We start from the raw sequence: 12165 nt of genomic DNA on the forward strand, positions 1-12165 counted from the left end.
GCGATCGTTACACGAGAGAGAGCGATCGTTACACGAGAGAGAGCGATCGTTGCGAGAGAGAGCGATCGTTGCGAGAGAGAGCGATCGTTGCGAGAGAGAGCGATCGTTGCGAGAGAGAGCGATCGTTGCGAGAGAGAGCGATCGTTGCGAGAGAGAGAGCGATCGTTGCGAGAGAGAGAGCGATCGTTGCGAGAGAGAGAGCGATCGTTGCGAGAGAGAGAGCGATCGTTGCGAGAGAGAGCGAGCGATCGTTGCGAGAGAGAGCGAGCGATCGTTGCGAGAGAGAGAGAGCGATCGTTGCGAGAGAGAGAGAGCGATCGTTGCGAGAGAGAGAGAGCGATCGTTGCGAGAGAGAGAGAGCGATCGTTGCGAGAGAGAGAGAGCGATCGTTGCGAGAGAGAGAGAGCGATCGTTGCGAGAGAGAGAGAGCGATCGTTGCGAGAGAGAGAGAGCGATCGTTGCGAGAGAGAGAGAGCGATCGTTGCGAGAGAGAGAGAGAGATCGTTGCGAGAGAGAGAGAGCGATCGTTGCGAGAGAGAGAGAGCGATCGTTGCGAGAGAGAGAGAGCGATCGTTGCGAGAGAGAGAGAGCGATCGTTGCGAGAGAGAGAGAGCGATCGTTGCGAGAGAGAGAGAGCGATCGTTGCGAGAGAGAGAGAGCGATCGTTGCGAGAGAGAGAGAGCGATCGTTGCGAGAGAGAGAGAGCGATCGTTGCGAGAGAGAGAGAGCGATCGTTGCGAGAGAGAGAGAGCGATCGTTGCGAGAGAGAGCGATCGTTGCGAGAGAGAGCGATCGTTGCGAGAGAGAGCGATCGTTGCGAGAGAGAGCGATCGTTGCGAGAGAGAGCGATCGTTGCGAGAGAGAGCGATCGTTGCGAGAGAGAGCGATCGTTGCGAGAGAGAGCGATCGTTGCGAGAGAGAGCGATCGTTGCGAGAGAGAGCGATCGTTGCGAGAGAGAGCGATCGTTGCGAGAGAGAGCGATCGTTGCGAGAGAGAGCGATCGTTGCGAGAGAGAGCGATCGTTGCGAGAGAGAGCGATCGTTGCGAGAGAGAGCGATCGTTGCGAGAGAGAGCGATCGTTGCGAGAGAGAGCGATCGTTGCGAGAGAGAGCGATCGTTGCGAGAGAGAGAGCGATCGTTGCGAGAGAGAGAGCGATCGTTGCGAGAGAGAGAGCGATCGTTGCGAGAGAGAGAGAGCGATCGTTGCGAGAGAGAGAGAGCGATCGTTGCGAGAGAGAGAGAGCGATCGTTGCGAGAGAGAGAGAGCGATCGTTGCGAGAGAGAGAGAGCGATCGTTGCGAGAGAGAGAGAGCGATCGTTGCGAGAGAGAGAGAGCGATCGTTGCGAGAGAGAGCGATCGTTGCGAGAGAGAGAGAGCGATCGTTGCGAGAGAGAGAGAGCGATCGTTGCGAGAGAGAGAGAGCGATCGTTGCGAGAGAGAGAGCGATCGTTGCGAGAGAGAGAGCGATCGTTGCGAGAGAGAGAGCGATCGTTGCGAGAGAGCGATCGTTGCGAGAGAGAGAGAGCGATCGTTGCGAGAGAGAGAGAGCGATCGTTGCGAGAGAGAGAGCGATCGTTGCGAGAGAGAGAGCGATCGTTGCGAGAGAGAGAGCGATCGTTGCGAGAGAGAGAGCGATCGTTGCGAGAGAGAGAGCGATCGTTGCGAGAGAGAGAGAGCGATCGTTGCGAGAGAGAGAGAGCGATCGTTGCGAGAGAGAGAGAGCGATCGTTGCGAGAGAGAGAGAGCGATCGTTGCGAGAGAGAGCGAGCGATCGTTGCGAGAGAGAGCGATCGTTGCGAGAGAGAGCGATCGTTGCGAGAGAGAGCGATCGTTGCGAGAGAGAGCGATCGTTGCGAGAGAGAGCGATCGTTGCGAGAGAGAGCGATCGTTGCGAGAGAGAGCGATCGTTGCGAGAGAGAGCGATCGTTGCGAGAGAGAGCGATCGTTGCGAGAGAGAGCGATCGTTGCGAGAGAGAGCGATCGTTGCGAGAGAGAGCGATCGTTGCGAGAGAGAGCGATCGTTGCGAGAGAGAGCGATCGCGATCGTTACGAGAGAGAGAGAGCGATCGTTACGAGAGAGAGAGAGCGATCGTTACGAGAGAGAGAGAGCGATCGTTGCGAGAGAGAGAGAGCGATCGTTGCGAGAGAGAGAGAGCGATCGTTGCGAGAGAGAGAGAGCGATCGTTGCGAGAGAGAGCGAGCGATCGTTGCGAGAGAGAGCGAGCGATCGTTGCGAGAGAGAGAGCGATCGTTGCGAGAGAGAGAGAGCGATCGTTGCGAGAGAGAGCGATCGTTGCGAGAGAGAGCGATCGTTGCGAGAGAGAGCGATCGTTGCGAGAGAGAGCGATCGTTGCGAGAGAGAGCGATCGTTGCGAGAGAGAGCGATCGTTGCGAGAGAGAGAGCGATCGTTGCGAGAGAGAGAGCGATCGTTGCGAGAGAGAGAGCGATCGTTGCGAGAGAGAGAGAGATCGTTGCGAGAGAGAGAGCGATCGTTGCGAGAGAGAGAGCGATCGTTGCGAGAGAGAGAGCGATCGTTGCGAGAGAGAGAGCGATCGTTGCGAGAGAGAGAGCGATCGTTGCGAGAGAGAGAGCGATCGTTGCGAGAGAGAGAGCGATCGTTGCGAGAGAGAGAGCGATCGTTGCGAGAGAGAGAGCGATCGTTGCGAGAGAGAGAGCGATCGTTGCGAGAGAGAGAGCGATCGTTGCGAGAGAGAGAGCGATCGTTGCGAGAGAGAGAGCGATCGTTGCGAGAGAGAGAGCGATCGTTGCGAGAGAGAGAGCGATCGTTGCGAGAGAGAGAGCGATCGTTACGAGAGAGAGAGAGCGATCGTTACGAGAGAGAGAGAGCGATCGTTACGAGAGAGAGAGCGATCGTTACGAGAGAGAGAGAGCGATCGTTACGAGAGAGAGAGAGCGATCGTTACGAGAGAGAGAGAGCGATCGTTACGAGAGAGAGAGAGCGATCGTTACGAGAGAGAGAGAGAGCGATCGTTACGAGAGAGAGAGAGAGCGATCGTTACGAGAGAGAGAGAGAGCGATCGTTACGAGAGAGAGAGAGAGCGATTGTTACGAGAGAGAGAGAGAGCGATCGTTACGAGAGAGAGAGCGATCGTTACGAGAGAGAGAGAGAGCGATCGTTACGAGAGAGAGAGAGAGCGATCGTTACGAGGGGGGGGCGTGTAGAGGGGAGAGAGAGCGCGTAGAGAGGGGAGAGAGCGCGTTACGAGCACGTAGAGGGGGGAGAGAGCGCGTTACGAGCGAGAGGGGGGAGAGAGCGCGTTACGAGCGAGAGGGGGGAGAGAGCGCGTTACGAGCGAGAGGGGGGAGAGAGCGCGTTACGAGCGAGAGGGGGGAGAGAGCGCGTTACGAGCGAGAGGGGGGAGAGAGCGCGTTACGAGCGAGAGGGGGGAGAGAGCGCGTTACGAGCGAGAGGGGGGAGAGAGCGCGTTACGAGCGAGAGGGGGGAGAGAGCGCATTACGAGCGAGAGAGGGGGAGAGAGCGCGTTACGAGCAAGAGGGGGGAGAGAGCACGTTACGAGCGAGAGGGGGAGAGCATGTTACGAGCGAGAGGGGGAGAGCGCGTTGAGGGAATAGGCGAGAGGAGAGATATGAAAGAGGAAAGAAACGAGGGAGAGAAATAGAAGAGATGGGAAAGTGGGGGAAGAAAGAGAAAGAGGTAGAAAATAGGTGTGTAAGCGAGTCGGGCAGAGAGAAAGTGAGAAGTGGTGGAGATTAAGATCAGGAAGGAGAGGAAGGAAGAATGGAGAGAAAAAAGGAAAAATAGAAAGAGCAGTAGTGACCTCTGGGGTACCCTGCGGTCAGCGTCTGAGGAGGATGCTGGTGGAGCTGACTGCTGCAGGGCAGAGAAACGGTTGCCGGTGGCCGGACGGCCAGTCTCCGCTGCGAGAGAGAGAGAAATTATAATTCTATACAAAGAATTTGAAACTATAACAGCTGAAGAAAAAAATCTAATATTTATTGGGTGAAAAGCCAAAATGTGCATTTTGGCAGCCAAATATGTGTCCTCCTGCAACAACCTGAGGGACAGCCAGTGAAAAGTGCAAAGTAAAGTCGATAATATTTTCCATCTTGTTTTGTTTTGTCTTTCATGCCATGTCATGTGTCTTCTCAGTCATGTTGACACTGGTCCACTACCTACCTCCCTCTCGTGAGCACTCCCTCTCCCTCGCACGCCCCCCCCCCCTCGCTCGCTCGCTCCCTCCCTCCCCCTCCTCCTCCCTTGCGCGTTCGCTCGCTCCCTCACCCCCCTCCCCCTCCTCCCTTGCGCGCTCGCTCCCTCACCCCCCTCCTCTCTCGCGCTCGCTCCCCCCCCCCCCCGCGCCCTCCCTCACTTGCCCCCCCCCTCCTCTCCCCACTGTATATATTTTTTTAAATACCCAAATTCGTGTCCAGAAATACCGATTTCTAATTGTTATGAAAACTTGAAATCGGCCCTAATTAATCGGCCATTCGGATTAATCGGTCGACCTATAGTCTCCAAGAGACTCCATGTTTAGTCTTGCCCGTGTGTGTGTTTGAACGTGCCCCTACCTGGTTCAGCTCCGGTGGCAGGCTTGGCTCCTGTGGTGCCTCCACTGCTGCCCTTGCCCCAGCTGCCCCACATGCCCTTACCCCCGAGCTGGGGAGCAAGAAGCTGGTTGCTGAAGTCCAGAGCACCAGGCTAGTGGGGGAAGAGGTCAAAAGGTTAAGAGAGCAGAGGTGATATACCAGAATGATATCCATCTCAGTGGGTCTTGACTTGGTAAAACATCTGATGAAACATGTCTAATAAAGTAAAGGAAGTCCAACCAGCATGACATCCAGGCAAAGCATTCAGACAACACAACTCTCCACCTTGTCTATATGGCAAATACAAAATACAAAAATACAAATACAAATACAAATACAAAAATACAAATACAAAATACAAAAATACAAAAATACAAAATACAAAAATACAAATACAAAAATACAAATACAAAATACAAAAATACAAATACAAAATACAAAAATACAAAATACAAAAATACAAATACAAAATACAAAAATACAAATACAAAATACAAAAATACAAATACAAAATACAAAAATACAAAAACAAAATACAAAAATACAAAAATACAAATACAAAAATACAAATACAAAATACAAAAATACAAATACAAAATACAAAAATACAAAATACAAAATACAAAAATACAAATACAAAATACAAATACAAATACAAAATACAAAAATACAAATACAAAATACAAAAATACAAATACAAAATACAAAAATACAAATACAAAATACAAAAATACAAATACAAAATACAAATACAAATACAAAATACAAAAATACAAATACAAAATACAAAAATACAAATACAAAATACAAAAATACAAATACAAATACAAAATACAAAAATACAAATACAAAATACAAAAATACAAATACAAAATACAAATACAAAATACAAATACAAAATACAAATACAAAATACAAAATACAAAAATACAAAAATACAAAATACAAAAATACAAAAATACAAAAATACAAATACAAAATACAAATACAAAATACAAATACAAAATACAAATACAAAATACAAATACAAAATACAAAATACAAAAATACAAATACAAAAATACAAAATACAAAAATACAAAATACAAAAATACAAATACAAAAATAAAATACAAAAATACAAATACAAAATACAAAAATACAAATACAAAATACAAAAATACAAATACAAAATACAAAAATACAAAAATACAAATACAAAAATAAAATACAAAAATACAAATACAAAATACAAAATACAAAAATACAAATACAAAATACAAAAATACAAATACAAAATACAATACAAAAATACAAATACAAAAATACAAATACAAAATACAAAAATACAAATACAGAATACAAAAATACAAAATACAAAAATACAAATACAAAATGCAAAAATACAAAATACAAAATACAAAAATACAAATACAAAATACAAAAAGCATCCTTGTGAGACACAAAAAGGCAATATGTACGATTTTGTTTACATTCCCACCCAGAATGAGGAACCCCATGTGTTGGTAATGTAGTGAAAACACAGGTTTTTTTAGAAGTTCTGAACATTAAGAAACTCTCCCCTCACCTTAGTGATCTTGCTGAGCCGGCTGGTATCGATGGGTCTGTTCTTGGTGGAGATGGGCACTGTGTTCCAGCCCTCGTCCTGGGGCTGGCTGCCCCTTCCCACCTGCTGGCCCCCACGGCCCACCTGATCCCTTCCTCCTCTGTCTCCCCCCCTCCCGTCTCTTCCCCCTCCACCACCTCCTCGTCCTCCTCCGTCATTCCTTGACATGAGCTGCTGCTGAACCTTGACCTGCTGCATGTGTTCCTCCTGCTCAGCATCCTTGTGGATCTGGTCAATGGTCTTAGGACCCTGCTCCCCCCGCCGGGGCACCCAGCCACTCTGGTGGAGGGAGAGGGAGGGAGATGACTCTTTAAAGTCTAAGATAAGCAATGCTGCTTCAGGGCCATATGGTTAATTACTATGGTAATTACTGTGATGCCATGATGGTAATGATACTATTTCACAGAAGACAAATAAACGGAAGGAGGAAAAGCGAAAGAAAGCTAGAGAGAGAAAGATACTTGAATCAGTTATAGAACCCATTGCACTTCATAGTTGTGAGGTCTGGGGTCCACTCACCAACCAAGAATTCACAAAATGGGACAATCACCAAATTGAGACTCTGCATGCAGTGTACAACATAAAACACCAAATAATGCATTCAGCGCAGAATGAGGCCAATACCCTCTAATAATCTAAACCCAGATAGGAGCTGTTAAATTCTACAACCAACTAAAAGGAAGCGATTCCCAAACGTCCCTTTTTCAAGACCCTGTCGTTTAAAGATATTTGGATTTTTACGAATTAACTCCAAATAAATCCAATAACTTCACATCTCCATTGTAAAGGGTTTACACACCGTTCCCCATGCTTCCCACCTGTGGGTCATTAAGACACTAAAAGGTTGCAAACGGTAGGCACAGTTATGAAAACTTAGGACACTAGAGACGCCTTTCTACTGACTCTGAAAAACACCAAAAGAAAGATGCCCAGGGTCCCTGCACATCTGCGTGAACGTGCCTTAGGCGTGCTGCAATGAGGCTTGAGGACTGCAGATGAGGCCAGGGAAGATATTGCAATGTGCGTACTGTGAGACGCCTAAGACAGCGCTACATTGAGACACGACGGACAGCTGATCGTCCTCGCAGTGGCAGACCACATGTAACAACACCTGCACAGGATCGGTACATCCGAACATCACACTTGCGGGACAGGTACAGGATGGCAACAACTGCCCGAGTTACACCAGGAACGCACAATTCCTCCATCAGTGCTCAGACTGTCCGTAGTAGGCTTGTTGTAAGGCAGGTCCTCACCAGACATCACCGGCAACGTCACCTATGGGCACAGCCCCACCGTTGCTGGACCAGACAGGACTGGCAAAAAGTGCTTTTCACTGACGAGTCACGGTTTTGCCTCACCATGGGTGAAGGTCGGATTCATGTTTATCATTGAAGGAATGAACGTTACACCGAGGCTTGTACTCTGGAGCGGGATCGATTTGGAGGTGGAGGGTCCGTCATGGTCTGGGGCAGTGTGTCACAGCATCATCGGAATGAGCTTGTTGTCATTGCAGGCAATCTAAACACTGTGCGCTACAGGGAAGACATCCTCCTCCCTCATGTGGTACCCTTCCTGCAGGCTCATCCTGACATGACCCTCTAGCATGACAAATCCACCAGCCATACTGCTCGTTCTGTGTGTGATTTCCTGCAAGACAAGAATGTCAGTGTTCTGCCATGGCCAGCGAAGATCCCAAATCTCAATCCCATTGAGCACATCTGGGACCTTTTGGATCGGAGGGTGAGGACTAGGGCCATTCCCCCCAGAAATGTCCGGAAATGTGTAGGTGCCTTGGTTGAAGAGTGGGGTAACATCTCACAGCAAGAACTGGCAAATCTGGTGCAGTCCATGAGGAGGAGATGCACTGCAGTACTTAATGCAGCTGGTGGCCACACCAGATTCTGACTGTTACTTTTGATTTTGAACCTCCCTTTGTTCAGGGACACATTATTCAATTTCTGTTAGTCACATGTCTGTGGAACTTGTTCAGTTTATGTCTCAGCTGTTGAATCGTGTTATGTTCCTACAAATATTTACACATGTTAAGTTTGCTGAAAATAAACGCAGTTGACAGTGAGAGGACATTTCTTTTTTTGCTGAGTTTACAACCCATATTTATGTTTATTTATTTTCCCTTCTGTGCTTTAACTATTTGCACATCATTAGAACACTATATAGACATATGAAGTGGCTTTATTCTTGTGGAACCTTTGTGGGTGTAATGTCCTTTGTGTTTTTTCTTGTTTATTTCACTTTTGTTTATTGTCCATTTCTCTTTTTTTGGCAATTTAAACGTTTCCCATGTCAATAAAGCCCTCTGAAATTAATTATGAGAGAGATAGAGCGCAAGGAAGATACAGAAAGATGGAGGAAGAGAGAAAGAGGGCGAGAAAATGAGTAGAAACGAGGAGAACGAGAAAGGAAGAGAGAACATTGTACAGAGAGGGATGGGGGGGGGGGGGGGGGGTGTAGTTGTACCCGTCTGAGATCGATGACGTCCTGCAGCATGAAGCGGATTCTAGATGAGGTCTTCTTCTCCTTGATGATCTTGTCCATCTGGGCAAAGTACTGGTCCATACGGGGCTAGGGGGGTCAGAGGGACAGTCAGACTGGGGGCGGGTGGGTGTGGCCATTCTAATTTCCGTAAAGGTAATTATGTCAGTGTGAGTGTGTGTCTGCTCCTGTGTGTGTGTGTGTGTGTGTGTGCGTATGCGTCTCTCACTCTCTTCCTCTCTCTGCGTACCTTGGCTTTCTCAAAGTCCAGGTCCTTGCCGATGGTGGACAGCAGTCTACAGAGGCACTCCAGCGACTCCTCGTCGTGGTTCTTCAGCAGCTTGACGATGCAGTCGTGCATGATGGCCTCCGTCAGCATCTTCAGCTTGAACAGCTCACCGATGAACTTGATGTTGCCCAGCGACCGCCGCCGCGCCTGGTCTTTGGCCTCCTCCAGCGTCGCCTTCAGACCAGCTTTCTCCTCCTGGGAAACGAGAGGTCCGAGGTTAGTTTGAAAGTTCACAAAGGAGGGTGAAACAGAATGGAAACACATCTATTACACAGGTTGTCTATCAAAGTAGTTTGTTGAATCTTGAATTATAAAAAAGAATGGCAGCATCTATTTTTTTAAAAAGCCACTTCTTTTCTCACTTGCATGGATTTTTCTGATAAATACTTTGAGAAAAAATGTACTTGAAAGGCTTGTGATGTGTTCTCACCTAGCCATCTTAAGAAGAATGCATGTATGTCACGTTTGCTAAATGACTAAATTGTCATGTGAAATGAATCCTCGCCTACCTCTTTGGCAGCCTCCATCTCCTTCTGTTTGGCCTCAAAGATGACGTCATCATCCTGGTCCTTCTCAAACTCTTTCTGACAGCGGTTGAGCAGCAGCTTGCGGAAGTTTACAGTCACTCCCGGCTTGTCTGTGGTGGGCACTTTCAACTAGAAAGAGCCAATGAAAGGAAGCAAGGAGAAATACTAGTTTACTTCAAGGTCTGTTTGGTTTATGTCCAGTAGAATAAAGACAGAATCAAAGAAAGCAGAGGGCTTGTCCTCAGCTCCTTGAGTTGTTAAATTTCATCAAAAGACTGCAATGGTCCAAAACACAAGGCTCAACATAGAGGGAGAGAAAATAAATAAAAAGACTAACACGGGCCGCCCAAACACTTCACTCACCCCCATAAGGCAGCGGCACATGTTTGCGTAGGCCACAGAGAAGTTGGGCTCGGAGATGGCCTTCTCAAAGATCAGGTCGATCACTCCCTTCAGCCGCTCCTCCGTGTCGATGGTCAGCTCTGTGACCTGTTTCATCAGTTGCTGGAACATCTGAGGGGTCAGCTTGTTGAGGATGGAGCGGACCCTCTTGAACAGCTCCTGGGTCTTGGCCTGCTCGGGGTCGTCGCTCTCCTCATCCTCGGGGGCGGCGCCTCGGCCCCGGGTCACAGCCTTCTTCACTGTGGGCTTCCAGGCCTTCTCCGCCTTGTTGAGCTCCACTTCGCCACCTAGCGATGAGGAGATTGTGATGATCTTGCGGGGCTCCTTGCGCTGGCCCTGCTGGGAGCGCCGTGGTCCTGGGGGCTGGGGGAAGAGGAGATATAGATTGGAAGGGGAGAGAGAGTGGTAGGGAGAAAGAGGGAGGGGATGGAGAGAAAGAGGTATAAAGAGGGAGGAGATGAGGTCTATGAACTCAAGAAACACACCGGGCTGTCAATCATACACTACCAGAGCACAGTTTTAGACAGAAACAAGGTAGAGAGCAGGGCCAGTTCCACTCAACGGAAGTCTTAGAACACCATTCAATGGTTATCTTTAAATGTCACAATAAATCATTGGTTGATGATCAAATCAAATCACTTGTTTTAAAGAAACGTGATAAAAAAGGGTGCATCCAATGATATCTCCTTTCTCCTGAAGTGTGCACTAATTCACTACTTCCCACAAATTTAATAGCATTAGATTGGTAGAGGCATGGGCTAGTGGGAGTTTCCACCATATTTCTTACACCAGTCATTTCCTTTCAAATCAGTAAACATGGGAGGAAGGATAGAGAGACATTTGGAGAGTGACATACTATGTACTCTGAACTATGACTAATGCTTTCCAAGAGACACGGACACACACACACACCAACAGCCCACATACTTAACAAATACTGACGAACACACACAGAAAACACATAGAACCAACATAAATAAATAGAACACTATAATGGGCATCCTATTAACATGACCAAACAATCGTCCATCTTGGTCCTGAATTATAGGATCTCTATACACTGACCATAGAGTTAGAGGACACTATGTAGACACACACCCAACACACTGCCATACTCACTCCCATGTGGTCCCTTCCAGGGGCCCGTGGTCCCCCTCCCCCAGAGGACTGTCTACCCAGGTTACCCATGAAGGCGGGGGTGAAGTCTGGCCCGGCGTTCATGTTGCGACCCGGCTCCGCTGGGCGCATGGGGGTCTTATTCGCCTACACAGAGAAAGGGAGAATTATGTACCTATGATTTTGACATTGGATTGTCATTGAAATTAACATTGGGACAGAGATACTAGAAAAGCACATGATTGAAACATGGGAGGTGTTAAAATCCACATAAAATCAAAACTAAAATTTGCACTAGAGCATAATCCCTTTAATTTCATAACACTTATTAGAATAATACCTTTTACTGGGTGCCTATAAAATCACCATACTGGATCAGAAAATGAATTAATTAATTTGATGGTATAGTTTACCTTATCTAGCACAACGTCTGTGATAAGAGGCAGGCCCTCAGGCTTGTTCATGCTGGCACTAATGAACTGGCAACCCAGCAGGAACTCCCTGTCGTACCTCTTCTTCTCCTCTGGGTCGATAGGCTTCCATTGCTCTGTTGGGAGGAAAGGGTGGAGGAGCGGGAGAGTTTGAATTGCCTACAAAGGACTATTTATACTGCTTAGGTGTTGTTGTAACACACCCAACCCAATCTATCAGACTACTCTTGAAGAGACATGTATTTCATTAGGGATAACGCTGGCCATACACATGAGTAATGGGGATATTTGACAGTAGCTAGGTTTCCATTCAATTTGTGATAGATTTTCATGCAAATATTATAATATCCGCCTTAACAAAATATGTAAATTTTCCTTCCTGAGGTTTGTTTCCATCAGAACAGAACGGCAGATAAAAGGCTGTGCTTGATGACGTAGTGCACGCAAAAACAACTTTTGCGCTAAAGTACTCATGTACCGAATACAAAAACAAAACAAGTTCAATGTGTTTCCATTGCATTTTCCAGTCCATCGATGGTTTTGTCACAAAAACTGTTTGGGCAAACTTGCCCAATCACATGCACTCTAGACTAGAGGTCGACCGATTAATCGGCATGTGCGATTAATTAGGGCCGATTTCAAGTTATAACAATCGGTAATTGTTATGGACGGCGATTACATTGCAATACAATCGCCATCCAAACGATTACATTGCAATCCTTGAGG

At 47.2% G+C, this 12165-nt stretch overlaps 1 protein-coding gene across 45 annotated transcripts in view; it reads right to left on the reverse strand.

The window, feature by feature from the left end:
• The window catches only part of LOC110508196 (eukaryotic translation initiation factor 4 gamma 1), a 47595-nt gene that overhangs the window by 10437 nt on the left and 24993 nt on the right, over window positions 1-12165 (reverse strand). For all 45 annotated transcript variants that reach the window (XM_036967062.2, XM_090224902.1, XM_090224900.1 and 42 more), the window contains 9 exons: window positions 11422-11555; window positions 11012-11155; window positions 9854-10255; window positions 9473-9619; window positions 8925-9158; window positions 8660-8764; window positions 6140-6457; window positions 4555-4684; window positions 3804-3903 (listed from right to left, as the gene is read on the reverse strand). In XM_036967062.2, the coding sequence (XP_036822957.2) occupies window positions 3804-3903; window positions 4555-4684; window positions 6140-6457; window positions 8660-8764; window positions 8925-9158; window positions 9473-9619; window positions 9854-10255; window positions 11012-11155; window positions 11422-11555 (1714 nt within the window). The remainder of the gene's footprint in view (window positions 1-3803; window positions 3904-4554; window positions 4685-6139; window positions 6458-8659; window positions 8765-8924; window positions 9159-9472; window positions 9620-9853; window positions 10256-11011; window positions 11156-11421; window positions 11556-12165) is intronic.

The sequence above is a fragment of the Oncorhynchus mykiss genome, chromosome 28 (genome assembly GCF_057628025.1).
Source record: "Oncorhynchus mykiss isolate SJ-2025 chromosome 28, ASM5762802v1, whole genome shotgun sequence".
NCBI lineage: Eukaryota > Metazoa > Chordata > Actinopteri > Salmoniformes > Salmonidae > Oncorhynchus > Oncorhynchus mykiss.